A 20,726-nucleotide genomic window follows, 5' to 3' on the forward strand; every position below is an offset into this window, starting at 1 on the left:
GCTAGCTATGGCTATGCGAGGTCAACTTGCTTATTTTAGTTAATTTTCCGTCTCTTGACATATTGCTCATTTTCCAGTGGCGAGAGTGTGCTATTTTTGTATTCTTACGCTTCTTCCACTTATTAAAAAGGTTTTTTTTAATGTCACTAACTAAAAGGAAATAGATTTGTAGCCGGGACATGTACATGTAACTAGTTATGAAGTTTACAATTTTTGTAGGAAAGTGTCATTATTTTTTTTCTTAAATAACTATAATTTTTTTATTGTTTTCGAAGTTTTGAAGGGCAGTGGGGGTGGGTAAACAACTGACAATAGATTGGGTATTTATAATTATCAAAATTGAATAGTTTATTGAAAAATGAAATGTATTCTGCCGAAATTGAAAAACTTAACTTTTTATCAAAATCTAAAAACTTGCTTTTCGTTATCGATTACTGTCGCAGCTTTTTTTAATGCAACTTCCATTGGTAACAGTGGGTCTTCTGGAGGATACAAGCACTTGGGCTGTACCAGGGATGAGGAGAAGAGGTTTCATACTCGACTTATAAGCGATGGCCTTTCCATTTCTTTCACGAGCAGAAATATTACCGAGTTCCAATGACTTGGGCATCAGAGCGGCAGTCCCCTGATCGATGAGGTAAATACAGCTTTATAGATACAATAAATCAATTTTTGCGCACTTCATGCAGGCATATCAAAGTGAAATTTATTTTTTTTTTGTATTTTCCAATTTTTTAAAGGAAAGAATGGACAATTGAATTGAATATAAATTAATTTACTTTTTTTCTTTATACATTGTTTGAATTCAACAAAAAAATTACTTATAGGTTTCGTAGAAGTTGTAACATTTCAAATTAATTTTTGGGTATGGTAATGCGAAATTTATGTGGATCCTTTATGTTATGTAAATCTTCCAGAAGATAACAGGCATGGTTCTAGTGTGTTTAGCAAATTAACTTAACTTTGATATATTAAACTTGTATTTGCTTCTAAATTGTTCAAGACAAGTTGAAGATTAAAAATGGTCTAATTTCTTTTATTATCAAGAGGTGCAGACTGCAGATCTTCAAATATTGGAAATTACAATAATTTTGTCAATAATTCATTTCATACTTCATTTCATCTTTCCAGCTGTTTGACTTAGTTGAGACAACATGGATTGCAAACCGTACTTAGCTTGTTTTTATTTATAAAACAAAATTGTAAGGAAGTGCTGAAAGGACAAGTCCACTCTAACAAAAAGTTGATTTGAATAAAAAGAGAAATCCAACAAGCATAACACTGAAAATTTCATCAAAGTCGGATGTAAAATTAGAAAGTCTTGACATTTTAAAGTTTCGCTTAATTTCACAAAACAGTTATCTGAAAATCCTGGCTGTTATGCAAATGAGGAGACTGTGACGTTATCCACTCATTATCAAAGTTCTTTTGTATTCTATTGTGTGAAATATTCTAATTTTCTCCTCATTGTCTAATACAACGATTAATTCCTCCCTGAACATGTGGAATTATCATTGTTTAATGCTAATATGGTTCAGTCAAGTTAGTCCTTATTGTCAAATCAGATCTATTTAAAAAAATGAAATATTTATTATTCAAACAATAAAAAATGGAGAAATAGTGAGTTATGGGCATCATCAACTTACCTATTTGTGCATATCACTGTTTTACGAAAAATAAGCGAAAATTTAAAATGTCATAACTTATTTTAAATCCGATTTTGATGAAATTTTTAGCACTATAGTTTGATTTTCTCTATGTATTCAAGTTAGCATTTTTCTGGGGTGGACTTAATTAACCTTGAAAGAGCCCTCTACGTAAGTTAGGGTTAAGTTAGTTGTCATGGTAATCAAATATATATGCAATAAATTTTGAAATGTATATTCTTAAACCAAAAGGGGCAATTAATTATTACATGTTAATTTGTATGGTTACTATTGTAGTTTTAAGATTGTCTATATTGTTACATTCGCACCCAAAGCAGAGGATATTGTTCTCAATCAGAGTTACAAATCAACAAATATAGTATGGGCACACATGAATATGTGAATATGCACAAATAGTATACAAATATAGCAGGCTTTAAGGAAGTATAGCAGGAATTATTTGTCTGAAGTTGGACTGGCAATTGCTTTTTATACTAAGAGGCAAAAGTATGACTGGGCACACATGAATTTGTGAATATATAAATAGTAAACAAATATACCAGGAATGGTGCACTATTTGATTTTCTCTATGTATGTTTTTTTTTTCAACAGCATAACAAGACCATGTTTTGTTATGCTATACTGTTTGTAAGATATAACAGAAAATTATGTGTTACTTAGTAATTTTAGTTGTGATCAAGTTTATCACATTGTTACATAGAAAATAAAGAGTCTACTAAAAAGTATTGTGAATATTGGGTTCTATTACTCCCATGTATTTTTTTCTGCTGAACATTTCACTGTTAAGTGCTGTGGTGATCAGGTGGACATTTTGAGAGAGATGAAGTTGAAATTGGAGGGATGGAGACGGTGAAGTGAAAAGGATGGTAATGAAAAGTGGGTTGGAGATGAGAAGAAGGATGGAGATGATGAGAGGAGGGATGGAGATGAGAGGGATAGAGATGATGAGAGGAGGCATGGAGATGAAAGGAAGGATGGAGATGAGAGGAATAGATGATGAGAGGAGGGATTGAAATTATGAGGGAAAGGATGGAGGGGATGACGATGAGAGATGAAGCTGAGAGGAGCAGAGATGAGGAGGCGATGGAGATGAGGGGATGTAGAGGAGGAATGGAACATCATCAACAGTTCACCACCAACATCATCTCTATCATCGCCACCACGATCGTCACAATCATTGCCATCACCACCATCATCATCACCACCAAATCACTATGCTATTATCATCGCCATCATTATCATCACCATTATCTTAATTATCATCATCATCACCACAATCGTTATCGCTATATTCATCGCCATCATTATCACCACTTATCATCATCACCATAATCACTATCGCTATCATCATCACCATCATCATTCAACATCATCACCAACATCATCGTCTCTATCATCGCCACCATCAATATCACAATTATTGCCATCACCACCATCATCATCACACCAACATCATCATCACCACCAACATCATTCTCATCCATCATCATCATAATCATCGCCATCACCACTATCATCATCGCCATCATTATTATCACCATAATCTTCATCACATCACCATCATCGCCACCATCACCACAACATCCATCATTATTGTCATCGTATCACCAGTATAATCGCCATCATCATCATCATGATCACCAATATCATCATCACCACCTGTCGTCACCGTCATCACCAATGTTCATCATTATCATCACCATCGCCACCAACATCCTTTTCATCATCTCAGGAATATTATTGAGAACCTCTTGGAAATGATGCAATCCATTGACTCGATCTCATCAGTGCATGAAGTAGCTGGGTTTATTCAGCTTTGGGTGCACTGGGGGCCTTGAACTTTTGTAGGGGCACCAAGATAAATATGTTGTGGGGATAATCCTGCAGACCAAAGTTTAAGAAAATCATAATTTCATTCTCAAAAACACGATTAGGTTATCTCAAAAGGCCTAAAGTTGGACCGTCACTCTCTTCCCCTCTTCTCTCGCTTTTTCTGTTTTTTTTTTCCTTTTTCCTCTTCTTTTTCCTTACTCCCCCATTCCACTGTTTCATTCGCTCTGTCTTTCCACTTTTTCTCTTCTTCTTTCCCTCCCTTTTGCTCTTCAGGTGCGTTTTTTTTTGGGGGGGATTAAAGCCCCCCTTCCCCCAAAAAAATCGCTCAAGCCCTACCAAGTTTTTTCGACCACAAAGAAAAATAATCGCTATATATGTGGGCCATATTATGTATTAATGTACTATTTCATTCATGTCATCAATTTGCTCTAGAATCAACTAAGTTTTTACTATTCAAATTCTTCAAAGATTTTCTCCCCGGTCACCACATTCCCTCATAACATTTTTAAGGGTGTCATTGATATTAAAACCTTATCCGCTGCCATGTTCTATCCATGTAGGAGTGCAAAATTGATGTTTGAACTAAGGGGGGGGGGGGATTGATGTTTGAACTAGGGGGTGCCAAATGATTACCAAGAAATTGACTGATTAGGCCGATGATGATTTATTAAATAATTTATTGAAAAAATGAATGTTTGATCAAGCATATTGCACATTGAGTTGATTTATTGATAAATTTTTGACAGAAGGATTGATAGGTAAAAGTTGATGCCCCAATTTTCGGAACTTATCATTAAATTCCGAAAATTCTGCTCTGGACTTCATACGTACATGTAAGAGCAATCAGTCTCTCAACAGAAGGGGAGGGCGGGTGAGAGGGAGTTTTTTTTTTTTTTTTTGGGGGGGCTAAATGTTCTGTTGAACCTTATTCCATCAACCTACTTTTCCCACTTAAGTTCCATCTCACCCTCTATTCTCCCGACTCCCATGAACACATTGCTGAGATCCACATAATAAAGTTAAAATGCTGCCCCAAAAAATGCAATGTGTGTTGAACTTCACTCATGCATTAAAGTTCAATTTAATAATTTATGAAATTTGCTTTAACAACCAAAACTGGCCACGATTGATCATTAATTTATCACCCTTAACTTTGGAGGTTCTAACGGATTTGCCTATCAAAAACTGACTGAAATTGGAAGGCTATTTCCTGCCCAGCCTAATTTTCATATACCCTTTGTTTAAGTGGGAAGTGCTCGCTCAACACATTTTGGTGTCATTTGAAAGTTGGCTTTATCATATATGTAGGCCCCCCCCCCCAAAGTGATATATTTTTTATTCGGCAGCCATGTCAAAAGTTGATAGATTTTGGGGAGCTACCATCAAGTAGATAAAAATAGTATTTTACCCAGGTCAGTCAGGGTCGTATCTAGGGGGCACATTCAGGGGGCGCAAATAAAGAAAGGAAAAAATAATGCAAAGGAATAAAAGTGCAGAAAAGGGATACCACTGAACTGAAGGAAATTAATACCCCGTCTTGTTATTCCCATGGTAATGCCGTTTCCAACACATTACCATCTCCATCCCTATTTCATTTCAATCTCTCATCTCCACCCCCTACTCCTGTCAACCCTTCTACATCATCTCCATTCACCTCATCATCTCTACTCGATCCTCTCACCATCTCCACCACTCCTCACCATCTCCATCCTCATCTCAATCCCTCCCTGCATCATCTCCATCCATCCTTGCATCATCCCCATCCCTCCTCTCATCATCTCCATCCACACCCCTCTCAACTCCATCACTCCTCATCATGGCCATCCCACCTTTCACCATCTTCATCCCCCCCCCCCATCTTCATCTCTCCAATCATCTCCATCTGATTACCATGTGACACAACATTTGCTCCTGCGACAATTGCCCCAGGCTTAATTTTGTCTAAAGCCCCTTTCACAATTGGCTGCGCAACTACTTACGACCCTTCACCGTTGCAATTCTGTGCAACATATCCTAGCTCGTATATTGTGACCAAGTGATCGCAAACAATCGCACGAGCAATTGTGAAAGCCCCTTAAGATAGAGGTTCAGGGTTGCAATATGGTTTTAAGTTAGGTTTAGACCTTACTGGTTGAAGCTGTTCATAAGATTATGGTGTGGAATTTGCCAGAGCAAATGTCATGGAACCCGTCACCGCAGCTCTCAATAAAAGGTAAATATTCAGCGAGAAAAGAGATACAAAATAGTGCAAGAACCAAATATTCAAAATACTTCTTTGGAGTTAAGTGGGTTTTATTAAGTAACATTAAGGTAAACTTGATCAGATCTAAAATTACATAGTAACAAATATTGAACTTCAGTGTATATAAAACATATCCCACATAAAATAAATACTGGTTGAAAATTTCAAATAGGATTACATTACCACAATTATGATAATACTATTATGATAATAAATATGACACAATTCCAACTGGGAACAATATTCTCTGCTTTTGGTGTTTATGTAAAGCTAAAAATAAGGACAATCTTAAAATTACATTAGTGCCAATATAAATTAACATTTATCCAACAATTGCACTTTCAGGAATATACAACCTGTTATACATTACTATATTTGGTTTCCATGGCAATTACATGATCCCTAACTTAGCTGGAGGGATTTTCAACCCTTCCTCATCTTTTATTTTGTCACACAAAAACTGGCCATACAGAGCTTGCAATTCAGGTGGTCTCAAAGAGCTGGAAAGATAGAAATAAAATAAAGTAATTTCAACTATTTGAAGCTCTGCACCTCTTTTGCTACTGAAACAAATCAAATCATTTCAACCTTCAGTTTAGAAGCAAATACTTTTAAATATATTAAAGTTAAATTAATTGCAACTAATTCAATATCATAAAGGGAAAGTTCACTCTGAAAAAAAGTTGGTTGTAAAAACAGCAGAAAAGTAATACCAAAAAAATATTGGTGAATGTATGAGGAAGTTTCAAAACGTTATTCGAATTTTAAGTTTTAGATTTGTGGCGTCATGAATGAGCAGCTGCCCCATATGTTTTGTAATATAAAATTAATGAATTCAATTTTTTTCAATGGTTCCTGATGACTTATTTTTGTTTTCTTTTCATGTTTGGGTGTGAAATGTTTTGTCTTTTGAATATATACAAAAGGAATAGTAAAACCAGTTTCAATTTTCTTAGAAAATTACAATTTCTTGACTTTTTACCATTTATTATGCAGAAATGCTGCTCGCACATGACATCACAAATCCAATAATTGAAATTCTAATAACTTTTCAATTCTTTGATGGATTTTCCTCAAACCTTTGTCAATATTTTTTATTATTTTTTCTGCTGTTTTTACAATTAACTTTTTGTCAGGGTGAACTTCCCCTTCAAGCTCACTTGAACGATACTTTTTATCGCATACATTCGTAATTCCGAAGCTTCGTAATTCCGAAGGTTCGGTTATTCCGAAGGTTCGTATTTCCGAAGGTTCGTAATTCCGAAGGTTCGTTAATCCGAAAATTCGTTCGGCCGCCCTTGCCTTCCCATCCTCATAATAATTGAACGGCAAAAGTGTCCCCCGCCCCCCTCCCCTTGCCCCTGCCTCTGCTTTCCCGGTTTTCATTTTTCGGATTAACCAACCTTATTTTGTTTTCAGATTAATGAACATCGAGGTAAAGGCAATATACGTGTTTCGGAAATTTTTACGAACCTTTGGAATAAAGAACCTTCGGAATTACGAAGCTTCGGAATTACGAAGTGTAACCCTTTTTATCATCTAGATGTGTATGACATAAATGTTCCTCAAGAATTAAGCATAACCCCTACATACCCCAAATTAATTTAGAATTTTACAACTTCTACTTAACCTAAACATGTAGTAGTTACTCACATTTTTAAGAAGCAATTTTGAATTTTTATGAATACAATGTATATATATATAAAAAAAAGTTAAATTTTTGTTCAATTCAAACAATGTATAAAAGAAATAATAAGTAAATGTTCAATTCAATTGTTCTTTCTTTCATTTAAAGAATTTGAAAATACCAAAAAATAAAAATTGAAATTTGATATGCCTGCATGAAGTGCACAAATTTGATATTATCTAAGAAGCTGTACTTACCTCATCGATCAAGGGACTGCTGCTCTGATGCCCTGGGGTGGTATTCTGAGGTCATTTTATCTTTAAAATATTTTATTTTATCTCTTAAAATGAAATTGGTATTCTGAGATGAGATTTTATCTCTCAGATAAAATTTTAGATTTTATCTTGCGTATCTACAGATGATACGCAACAGAACAATGCCTGCGTACACATACCCATCGCGTATCTGGCCATTGCAACGCAGATGATGTGCTTGCGCCCATTACTTTGAAGAAAAAATAAAATAAACTTAAGAGGGTAGAGGCTATTTTATCTCTGCGACGTTGATTTCACCAGTATTTCTAGGTGAATTAACCCCAAATGGTGACATGAAAATGAAGAAAAATTATATACTTATTGAGAATAACACCTTAACGTTGTTCCTGTACAATCAGAGAGTATTTCATAAGACTTTTCTTTACTAATATTGTCTTTGAAAAGATGTTTGAAAAGATGCGATATAGACTTCGAAAAAAGATGAGAGTATTGTCCTTTTTGTTAAAAAGAAATCTCCGTAAAGACGCGCAAGCGTATAGTGCAAGCGTATTTGAAGTCAAAAAATTGATGCAATCTGGCCCCTTTGCCATGTTTGCCACACCTCCTGGCGGAATGGATTTTAATTGGTTGAGTGATATGAGAGAGCTATAAAAGCGCGTTTCTAATTGGATATTGATTAAAAAATAGGTGTGTCTTACAGAGATAAAATGAAGATAAAATGGTTCTCAGAATACCAATTCGGAGAGATTTTAAGGGTATTTTATCTCACTGATTTTAACTGAGATAAAATATTTTATTTTATCTGAGATAAAATGGATCTCAGAATACCACCCCAAGTCATTGGAACTCGGTATCATTTCTGCTCGTGAAAGAAATGGAAAGGCCATCGCTTGTCGAGTATGAAACCTCTTCTCCTCATCCCGGGTGTAGGTGGTTGGGACCAGCCCAAGTGCTTGTATCCTCCAGAAGACCCGTTGTTTCCAGTGGAATTTGCATTTAAAACAGCTGTGACAGATACTGACAGGTAAACCGAAAAAAAATAAGAGACGTGTTTTTCGATAAGGAAAATCAAGTTTTAAAATTTAGATTTTGATAAAAACAAATTTTTCAATTTCGGTACAATACATTTTTTTCAATAAACTATTCCATATTGTAAACTTCATAACTTACAAATGTATTTCCTTAATTGGTTTAGATGTTGGTTGGAAGCACCCCCCCCCCCCGCGGCCTGAAGGCCTCCAAAAAGGGGCGTCAAGGATGGTTACTTTAATTGGGAAGCGCATTCTCAGACCACGCAGTCACTGTCCTAATGATAATCAGCTTAGTGATATTAAAAAAACTTTTTAATAAGTAGAAGTGTAAAAATACAAAAATAGCACACTCTCGCCATTGGAAAATGGGAAATATGTCAAGAGACGGAAAAATTAACTAAAATAAGTAAGTTGACTTCGCATAGCTAGTTGAGCCGACTGCCTCACTCAGTCACAATCACAGCACAGCCGGTCGCCCAGCTGGCTGGCCGGCGAGGCGAAGCACCGCATCGGTGTCCTTTCCAGGTGAACTATCTCAAAAAGTTTGCATTAAGTATCAGTTTTGTGAAATGCAATAACTTTAAATAAGTACAGGAAATGTGAAAATGGAATATGAAAATACAAAATAGCACACACTCACCATTAAAATATGTAAAGTGACGGAAAAATCAACTCAAATTTGCAAGTTGTAAGTTGAATGAACACGGCTAGCCGGCGGTATCGGATTATTCTCGTTGCAAGGGAACTCGCTATATTTTCTTTCAAAATAGCTCAAAATGCACTGAAATGTCAATTTTTCTGTCGAGAATGTATTGAAGAAACATGGATTATGCGGGAAAATACTTTTGAAGTAAAGTTTGAAATTTTATTTAATGAAATTTTGAAGAAGAATTCAAGTGGTCGAGTTGTCCGATTCAGAGCCAACCCTGGACAACTCGACCGGGACGAGTTGTCCAGGGCAGCGGGTCGGGCTGTCCAGGGTCGGGCTGTCTGGTGGTCGGGCTGTCCGGACCGCGCGTTTCCGTTTTACACCCTGGCGAAGGCATTTTCCGGAAAAGTAGCCAAAAAGCGACTAGTGAAGAGTCTACGTCTACGTTTGTTTACATTATCAGCTGGGCGCGCGATCCAAAGTCCGCACCGAAGTTATCCGCAGAACATACCGTATAAATGCAGCTGAGCTTATACTTTCCAGGTTCAATACGAATGTTTGCCTTGATCATTTGCCTTGCCGATTTGCTGAATTTCTCTCTATCTGTCTATATATCTATCTCTCAAATTCTATCTCTATCTATCTATGTAACTGCAGTATCTATCTATCTAATAATCTTCTCTGTCTCTCTCATTCTTTATCTAACATCTATCTATCTCAAATTCTCTCTCTCTATCCATCCATCTGTCTGTCTTTCTCTATTTCTCTCCCTCTACCTACCTATGTAACTACAGTATCTATCTGTTAATTTGTCGCTCTTCTCTCTCATTCTCGATCTATTTGACATCTATCTATCTCTCAAATTCTCTATCTATCTCTCTATCCATCTATCCATATGTCTGTCTTTCTCTATTTCTCTCTATCTATATATCTATCTGTATTTGTCTTGTTAATCTTCTCTGTCTCTCTCATTCTTTATCTTTCTATCTATCTAACATCTATCTATCTATCTGTCTCTCAAATTATCTATCTCGCTCCTTCTCTAGCATCTGTCTGTCTTTTTTCTCTCTTTCTCTTTGTCCGTCCATATTTCTATCTACAACATCTCTCTCTCTCTATCTATCTATCCTTCTCTCTCTCTCTCTCTCTCCCCCCTCTCCCTCTATATATCGACCTCTCTGTCTCTCCCCTGTCTCTGTTTATCTATCTATCCATCCATCTCTCCCCCTTTCTCTCTCTTTCTATCTATCCACCTCTCTCTCTCCCTCTCTCTCTATTTCTATCTATCTATCTGTCTATCTTGTCTCTATTTATCAGTCTTCTATATCTATCTTTCGGCAGCTTCTAAGTGTATCAATCAAACTTCAATTTGTCTTTCCATTAGAAGTATCTGTTTATTTTGATTTTGTCTAACAACGCGACTGCAAAAGCATGTTCGGATTTCACTCCTGACTGCCACTCTCTCTGTACATGAAGTGCAGTCTGTGCTCTGATCAGTAACTGTGCAAATTGCATGCGGTGGTGGACTCGCCTGTGTCGCACGCTGCATGCAACCAGCGACGTGTGTAGACTCTTCACTAGTCGCTTTTTGGCTACTTTTCCGGAAAATGCCTTCGCCAGGGTGTAAAACGGAAACGCGCTTCCGGGGCCCACTTAGGGTTTAGGGTTAAGGTACTTAGCTTTACTCCAACGCATTTGGAGTATTTGATAAAAAGTATTTGATAAAAATGTATAAATGATGTTACTTTTGAAAAAAAGGTTAATTGTGGACAATGAGAGCAAGATAAATGTTACATTATATTTGAAAATGTTTTATTTGCACGATGCAATTTTCACTCATATATTTAAAGTCATATATATACAAATATTAAAAGATCAAGAAAGCCTGAAATAAATTAGCTACTGATGATCAACATCAAGTTGTTGCGTTGGCAGAGAATTTTGACATCGCCCTTTTTCCGTCATACATTTTTTGCATTGTTTACCTTCCTGTCAATGGAGGAAGAGAAAAAGCCTGTGTTAGAGCCAGAGACAGAGAGTGAAGTTGAAAGTAAAATGAGCGACATCAAATTAGAAGGAAACATTGATGTGCCCGCTGTCCTACAAAACACTGGGTAAGTTTTACGTCGTCACTCACTCAGCGCACCGACGGATAAGTCAACAACTCAAAGACAAAGCATGCACTGCCGGGTGGTGTCCCGATGCCCAAGAGTTCGGCATCGGGGACACCTTGGCAGCCGGCAGTGCAGTGCCTTGATTGAAGCTGAAGAACAATTTAGAGATAAAAATTATTATTTCACAAATGCTAGAATTTGATACGTGATTATAAATAATTAATTACTTGTTATAATCACGTACCGGTACACTCACACAACATGCGAGGTTAGTAATAGTAATACTAACGCACAACGCATGTGGTTTCATAGTGGACTTTGACGTTTTCATTCATCACACGAATGTGAGGGAATAAAAAACGCCAAATGTTTCAGTATTTCTCCACTAATGATTTCTTTTTTAATGGTTTAAGTTTTTTTTAAAAAATGAATTGGAAATTATTTATAAAACTGTTTTTATCGCTTACCTCCAAGTCTCAACCAGGATACTCCGTTTGATCCGTCCTTAATACTGCGGTGGAAAGTACGCAAACAACAATCGAAAAGCAATTTTTCGAACATTCTCAATTCAAGTCAACGCGTAATAGGAAATGGTACCAAAAATCAACAGGTTACATCTCATGTATATACTTATTGGTAAAGTACGCCATCTTTTGACAAGATGATGATGAAAGTGGATTGAACGAGCAAGAAAATAATGCTGATCGCCTAGAATGCAGCTAGCTTGCAACACCGTAATACCCACCGTAAACAAAGGTACGGTAGGCACTTAAGAACCAAGTTTGAAAGGACACTCGTAAAATTATGTCACTCTCGCGATGAATATTCATTAGATCGTGGTCGTGCGTGTTCAATACAAACTCTCTGCATGCATGCACTCAGTGTGTATTGAACACGCACGACCACGATCTAATGAATATTCATCGGCGAGAGTGACATAATTTTACGAGTATCCTTTCAAACTTGGTTCTTAAGTGCCTACCGGCTTGGTGAATAATATCGCGCCCTCTTTAGGCAAAAGTTGATATCAACGCTGATCAAGAGGCATCTACGTGAAGATCACGAAAAATGCTCTTATTTTATTAAAAAAAACAGCAAAGAGAATTCAACAAACGATCCATATGGTTCGGTAAGTGTTATAGAAAAAGTATAATTCATAGCTATGATGTAAAGTCATAGTTATTTTAGTAAAAATGGTGTGAAAGATTCGCGTGCACCAGGTGCATATGAATCCTTCACACACGAGACGATTTGAAACCATGAGTGGTACCGGTATAGCGGTACCGGGTATTAAATTTTGTGAAATAATAATTTTTATCTATTATTTATTACATATAAAAAATTATTTCACAAATACCGGTAGGCCCTACTAAAATTTATAGTATAAATCGTTCTCTAGACGGCATCGCTAATTTCCTGCTTTGCTTTTGCTCGCGTTCCCATCTCATTTGATCACCGAAAGTGGTTTTCGAAACTAGGCCTACTTCAAGTTCAAGTAAAGCAGACAGCTGGCATCTGTCTGTTTCGAGGAGTTTTTTACATTTATTTTATTTCTCCTCATACACAGATGGCTCGCTATCGTGCAGCCGCCATTAGGGGTTAAACAAAGCAAATCCCCAGCAGCGCTCATTGATTTTTGTCTTTATTTCATGAAAAGAACTGGGTCAAACTAGAGATTATTATTCCATTTTGGCCTGAAATGCACCAAAACAGGAAAAAGTAAACTTAAATAGGGGGAAAACAGTGAATTATTTCTACTGTCGTGCAACTCACACTTCCTGGTTTATCCCAAGTTAATACATAAACATATATGGCCATTGAGTCCCTTTACAGATAGAGTTCGAACTTTGATCTCTGTAATTGGTGAGTGGAACCAACCGTTACCGGAGTTCAGCAGAACGACCAATATAACAGAGACCGAAGCTTTTGGTGTAGTTGCTATATTATGGGAACACTCTCAGTGGGGTGACATGTTTCGCATGAAATTTGAAACCTCAGCGTTGTTATTCCACATTACACTTAAAGCAATCAGTGTGGAGTAAAACGACTAGGGCGCTTGAAAATGTGCGAAGATTGTTCCCGAAAGCGGCTTCGGCTGTCTCTTCACTTTTTCTCAAAACAAATTGCGAGGTGGTTTTCTGAACCGGTTTGGAAGATCGCTTCCATCGCTCTCATTACACGTTAAACTAGTTTCCACTCATTAACATGACTGCACTAGTTTCCACTTATTCCAGTAAACTAGTTTAGGATGGTAGTGAGAACGGTGTCTAGCTCTCTGTCATGGTCCAAGACAGTCTCAGTCAGAGCCAGGCTTTGACGGGGTCAGAAGGGAGGAGGAGCAAGAGAAGAAGGAGGAAATTGATGAAGAAGATGAAGTGAGAAAAGCAGAAAACGCAAGAAGGAAAATGTGGTCAGGAAAAGAAGAAGAGGCAAGAAAGGAAGGTGGGGGGGGGGGGGGGGGAGAAACTAGTTCAAAAGTGAAGATCTAGGGGGTATCCATTGCCATTTTTCAATCTGTGGGCCAGTCAACAAGCAAGCCTGACAATTTAAAATGTTTTGATTGTCATAAATTGTCCGTTTTGATTAGCCTATTTATGAGGTGGTACCATGGCATGATAGTCACAGTGACTTTTTATGACTTTTTATCAAGTTTCCTAAAATAATTTTTGCCTTGGAAGGCTTGGTCTTGCATTGTGGCAAGAAAAATTCAGATTTTATTTCATCAAAAGATGCAAAATACTTGTTGTTATTTTTCACTATCATGAGTTCAGTTTTCTACTAGGTACCAAATGGTTTCCAGCCGTTGTTTTCTTTTCATTAGCAACTCATTTTAACAAACTTTTTTGTCAAATTTTTTTTTGAAAATGTTCTTTTTCATGACACCTCAATTAGTACATTATCATTTTTGTATAATATTGAATATGTACATGTAAAAGCCAAAGGTTGAAAAAACAATGAAATACATGAAGTGCAAAAAGCAGTTTACTATATAAGAAATTGATCTAATATTGCAATTTTTTCACATACATTTGCCAAGAAAACAACAAAGAGTTCCTACACCAAAAATCAGGACATCTGGAGCTTTATTTAGGGATTTGATATATGCAAAAACTATGATTTTGCATATTAATTGCATATATTAGCATGATTGATTAATTACAATTTGCATCAAATTACTACAATTTGAAGATTATATCCCAGGCAACTTGCATGCCAATTTTTCATCACGATCCCGCAGGCCGCAGCTGAGGGCTGAGAGCTCACTATATGATCTCCCAAAATACCCTGGACTAGATAGGGTTGACCAATCAGCAATCTCCCTTTTTTTTTCTTGCAGCATGGCAGCAATGAACCTATCAGGGTCGTCAGCAAGAGAATGGATTTCAAGACGTCGTCAAACCATACAACCATGGTCCCAATTCATCAGCACATCTCGGTTCACCAAGCCCACATCAGTCACTGTAGCTGGAACAAGGGTGGTCAAAAATATCGAGCATTTCCAGAGCAATTATCTCTTTGTTTTCATCATCCTTGCTATCTACTGCATGTAAGTACTACAGTTTAAATTAATTGACTCAAAAGTATGCCAGATTAGCCAAAAATGTAGGACGGGGTAATGATAATAGCCAGAATAGCCAAAAATGATAGGACAGGGTAATAATAATAGCAGGGCCCGCTGGGAGAACAGTTTTCAGAACTGAAGTGGCTTCCCTGGGTAAATATACTACTATATTATTACTGTATCATAATTCTATTCTTTCCTATTTTTTCATAGTACAGAAGCGGTGACTACAAATGTAATAATGATCTTTTCTGTATCTTGAACACAGTCTTGCTGTATACTGCATGTTTGATGTGTTTTAAAATCAACTAAGGTACTTCTATCTATGTTAGTTTATGGATTATTTCTTTGTTGACTTATATCAGTTTCAGGGATTATGGTAATTCATAATATTATTTTCTCCATTTTTTTTGGTTAATTTTACAGAATGACATCACCCATGCTGATCATCTTTCTTGGTGGTCTCTTTGGAGCCTTTTATTGGATCAATGTCAAAAATCAGAGCAAAAAACTCAAGATCGGAAGTGAGTTTTTATTCTCTGTGAATATTGCCTATATGTTATTGTAAGATGTGTCTTATTTCCGACAGGTCAGAGATTTATGTGCATGTTTCTATTTTTACATAACTTTCAAAAGCGTGACTGTAAAAGTGCCTTAGATTATATTGACCAAGGTGACTATTAAAGGGAAATACATGATTAATACCAAAATTTTGAACAAGCCATTAGAAAATATATTTTGAATTTAATTCTGGGCTCCGTAACACAAATGTTTGCAATGAATTTCAAATATGGAAGAACCGCACTTATTGGCTCCCAGTCAATATTTTAAACAGAGTGCGCATGCAACGATGATCATGATTGGTCAATGGTTATTGGTATTGAGCGATTGATTGCAAACCTTGGAGCCTAGATTGTATGTTTGCTACTAAGAACATCAGAAATATTAGTTCATGTGCAGGATTCTAAATTGTGTTAACATATATGTACTGCAATTTTCTTATTTTAATCAGGTTATGAGTTGACTCTTGTACAGCAGTATGGTGCCGTGGCAATGCTATCTATTCCCTTGTTTTTCCTTGCGGGGGCTGGGTCAGCAGTCTTCTGGGTTTTAGGTATGTACTTCTCATAGATCGCCCCCCCCCCAAAAAAAAAAAAAGTCTTCCAGAGAAACTGTCCTTTTCCTTCATTCTGATAGGTCATCTATCAGAAAATCTATTATTTCAACAAAAAACTTGATTATTTCCAAAGTATTACCAAAGACCAATTCCTTTTCTATGTTTCAAATAGATCATGAAGAAAAAAATAGATACCGGTAAGTCTCTCCTTTTGTGTCAATGCCAACACATGACTACAAGACAAGAGTTTGCATCCACCGGCGACTATTACTGGTATTTCACAGTTGGCTAAGTTATATAACAACATGCCAATGAATTCAAAATAGAAATGCAGCGAATACCTTCATAGAGTGTTCATTGCTGTCCAAATCTTATCACCTGGTCTAAGCAATGTTTGCATCCTGCTATGTAGAAAGGAATGCTTACATAATATCTTGCTCTGAAGTGTATTTCATAATGACAGAATTAAAGGTAATTTGATCAAAATTGCCCATGAGGTAACTCTGAACTGGTCTATTCATTGAGAAAATCAGAGAATAAAGAGGAAACAATGAAATGAAATGAGCACACTTTGCAATCTCAGTAAAAAAACTAAAGTAGTCCAGGAAAGAAGAGGTGTCAAAGAAACTCTTATATCTTTTTTCAGATAAGATATTTACATGTTGAAGACATTGCCGTACGCAAACATTCTTTTTTTGTTGCTGGGGGAGGGGGCAGGACGCCTGAGCTTTTTTTTTTAAAGTGTGGGGCAAAGCGACCGAGGTTGTCATATAGGCGTTTTTGCATTTTGTAACTTTCGGTTAAATTTGTGGGTATATTCAGTAAAAAATTGAAGTATTTCAAAAATTTTTTTTGGGGGAAACTGGTGTGTACAGCCATGGTTGAAGACCAAACTTCTATTTTGGATATTTACTGATGACTTGGTTCTGGGGTGGCAGATCACATATTATCACCCGTATCAGACATCTGAGCTGGTCATTTACAAAACCGTATTGCCCTACATTTTCTGAATATCGGGAAGGGTAGGTATATTGTTTGTATTTTCCTCAGTCTCAGTGTGCGTATTTACTTTGCATGCAGAGACGAAGCAAAATATACCTTTGTATTTTCCCTGGTCTCACATCCGGGAATTTGTGGATGCGTATAAAGAGATACGCTTCATAAGGATCCGCCCACCAACAATATACGTCATAATAAAGACAACGCTGGATCCGAGCGCTTGCAAGTACGTCATAATGGTAAAGAGCAGAGCCTAGACCGATATTAACATGACACAATAGAACTCTATTTTTAAAAGAAATATCCCCATTATCATGATTTTTGCTCTAGATATCTGATTTGGATGATAATAAAAATATTGACTGGCTGTTCTTTCGGGGAACATCAAATATATTGCCCTTAAAAGACCCATATTGCCCTCGTCTAAAGACTCGGGCCAATATGATTCTTTTGCTGGCAATATATTTGATGTTCCCCTCAAGGCCAGTCAATATTATATAAGTATTTTTCAGTCAATTTGATAACACTGTCTTATTTTGTTTGATTTCTAGGTGCCTCGTTCTTCTTCATCATGCTACATGCTGTTTTCTACAACCCACAAGATCAACTAGATGATATACAAATGGAAGAAGTGTAAGCATCCCCATGACAACTTAAACCTCCCTTGCTATCATATACAGGGTTAAAAATTAATCCCATGAAAGCCTATGATCTATCAATAGTGTACTAAATGCTGCTAAGATCTTTCTTTATTCAAAATATATTTAACTGCCGGAAGATCCAAATATTATTTTTGCCAACTATCTGTATCAAATGTATAGAATCGAATGAATTTTACAAAGTGCCTTTTTAAATTAGAAATCATTGCATAATATTGTTCTTAGATTTCTATTATTTGATGTTTATCATGTTTTTTAGTATACATACTTAGAAATGTAATAAGAGTCACAGTGATTCAACACAGTAACAAATGTGGCTATCTTCCTTGATATTCATGCTCATGTTAATCATGTTGTACAATTAGAAGAAGATAGCAAACCTTACATCATATAATATGTAAATTTATATATTCTGAGAATAGGCTTACTTGGCAATTATAGTTGTAACTATTATGGTGATCTAGATAACATTTGTTCATTTTGAATAGCAGTCCAATATCACCTAAACCCCTTTGCATGCATGAATAACTTTTACCTTTGGTTGCTAATGATTGATAAAAATACTAATAGCATTGTCTAAAGGATTGATATCATTTCATTGAAATCAATGTATTATTGGCATGGTTCATAACATTTAGAACCATGCCAATAATGCATTGACTTCAATAGGGCTAATTATGTATTCATGAGTTCATATCTTTGGGCCCCATGGACCGATCCCCACCAAATTTGGGTAGTGGGTTTCTTTCATCATGCTCAACCCAATTATACCAAAAACGGTAAAATACAACAAAAAAGAAGAAAATTGATGACGTCACTCTGTGGTACTCTATTGAAATCTATCTTAAATTCTTCCAAGCCTTTACCCAGGATCCCATTTTCTAACAGCTATCCTATCGATCAAACAATTGATTTTCTCTGATTAATTGCTCATTCATTTTGGCCAGTGCAATCAGTCATAATGACTTGTGTTTTGAAGCCCCTCAGAGCATGTCATGAATTCGTCAGATGTATTTATCCAACAGTCTTTTTTATCTGTCAGTTACAAAATGTACTGTGCTTCTCAAGCCAAGTAAAATCAAAGAAAGTTGTCTGATGTGTGAGATGGCAAACCTTGATACCCCCCCCCCCCCCCTTCATACAATCATGTTATATATCCTGCTTTAACCATTTTCATTTCTCACTGTGCTCTCAAAACACTGAACACCATCACCAACACCGAATTCAAGTGACCTATTTATATGATTAATCAGCTTGCCATAGAAATATGTGTGTGTTGCAACTGTAGATAAATTGTAGATTTCATCATAGTAATAATTTCTCATGCTGTCTTTAGCCAAATAATTTTGTCACATTCCTTTAATCATTGCATGTAAAAAAAATCCATTCCTTCTTCATGGAATTCTAAGGTAATAATGTCTTTTCTTCCTTTTATATTCCCCCTGCTTTTTCTTTACTAAATTCTTTCTCTTTATCTCTCCCTCTGTCTCTCTCTGACTCTCTCTTTCTCTATTTCTCTCTCTGTTTCTCTGTTCCTCTCTCCCTCTTGCTCTTCATCTCCCTCTTTCCTTCTCACTTTCTCTCTCACTACTCATTTGCAGATCATTCGGCAGTGCATGAGGTCCCTCACAACCAAATGCTTCATAACATCCCTTCAATATGTTTGATGGATTCACCCAGCTTCAGGCTTCTTAACATTGAAAACACCTTGCATGCTATGGGATTATTCAATTTTCATTGAAAGGGATTTTGTCAATGTAAACTGCTGAGGAGACATAAGTTTAGAGGACATTTTTATATGTAGTTTTTGTATATCATTTCAGAATAAAGTCATACTTGTACATGTATTTTTATAGAGCTATATATATGTATGTATATTAGCACAAATATAAGTTCCGAGTGCTGAACTGAAGTAAAACGGTGTAAAGGGTTGTTCAGATATGATGGGCAATAATGTTTCCTTATATGTTGTTTATAGCGCAACAGAACTGAATAATAATAATAATTGTAAAAACATCCAATTGAAGAGATTTATGAGTCCAAGGCCACCGCCCCATCCCCCCTCCAAAATAAAAAAACATCTTTGACGTTTTTCCTATCTCCTATATGTATTCATTGACTTTCTTCACAAATACATGTATGTTAGCAGTTTCTTTTTAACAGTTCCTTGGGCCATATCTGAACATGCCTTTACAAGTCGAATGTTATTACTGATTTTTAGTGCATGACACTCTTTCACTGTAGGCTGATAAAATAAGATTCAAACTTAAACATGTATTGTATTCTGGGATTTTATAACTGTTTTGACCAAAGGTAATCTTTGAAACTGGTCGATGTTAATTGCTAGCTTAATCGTTTATATCAAGTGCTCCAGCTTGTTTCTTAAATTATATACATATAGCAAAGTATGAAGTGGGTGTTTCATAAAGCTGTTATTGTAATTGACTTGATGAATGACTGGTGATCCTTTCTCGTAAAAGGATACACACCAAATCTTCATTGATGTTGATTTAGCGCTTAAGAAGGGATCACCAGTTGAGCGTAAAGTTGCTTGTTAGTTACAAACAGCTCTATGAAACATCTACCTGTGGTCTTCGGCCTTGTGGAGTATAACTTATTAACATTTATATGACACCTGGATAGATCCTTGTTGTTTGATATCGTTCATTTAGCCCATTTTGCAGTGACGTCTCCAACCGTGCAATTTTGGATCCATACGATTTTGTCCATTGCACGCGCGCCGAGACTGCAGCTCATAGACAATTAAATATGCATGTTGTACTGACGTAAAAATCAACAGACCGAACTCGCACTGCATGAGCATGTTTTGCATCGAAATTCATAAATTTCACATGAAAAAAATTAAGTTTTTAGGTGTCATATAAACCAAATAATGAATGTTCTTTCATTTGTGCAATGGACAGGATACTTTATTCGGTGAAAGATGAAAT

General features: G+C 36.3%; 1 protein-coding gene and 1 long non-coding RNA gene across 2 annotated transcripts; one reads left to right on the forward strand and one right to left on the reverse strand.

Moving 5' to 3' along the window:
- Positions 1 to 5,771: 5,771 nt before the first annotated feature.
- On the reverse strand, positions 5,772 to 7,659 carry LOC121420827. The gene is made up of 2 exons (XR_005970843.1): positions 7,627 to 7,659; positions 5,772 to 6,242 (listed from the first exon to the last, which is right to left on the reverse strand). It is a non-coding gene; the product is annotated as an uncharacterized LOC121420827 (long non-coding RNA).
- Positions 7,660 to 11,217: 3,558 nt separating this feature from the next.
- Positions 11,218 to 20,622, forward strand: LOC121420378 (prenylated Rab acceptor protein 1-like). The gene is made up of 6 exons (XM_041614984.1): positions 11,218 to 11,438; positions 14,776 to 14,985; positions 15,427 to 15,524; positions 16,013 to 16,114; positions 17,668 to 17,749; positions 19,377 to 20,622. Exons 1-6 carry the CDS (start codon positions 11,230 to 11,232, stop codon positions 19,393 to 19,395), a joined length of 720 nt encoding a protein of 239 aa, XP_041470918.1. The 5' UTR covers positions 11,218 to 11,229; the 3' UTR covers positions 19,396 to 20,622.
- Positions 20,623 to 20,726: the final 104 nt, after the last annotated feature.

Source organism: Lytechinus variegatus, chromosome 8 (genome assembly GCF_018143015.1).
Source record: "Lytechinus variegatus isolate NC3 chromosome 8, Lvar_3.0, whole genome shotgun sequence".
NCBI lineage: Eukaryota > Metazoa > Echinodermata > Echinoidea > Temnopleuroida > Toxopneustidae > Lytechinus > Lytechinus variegatus.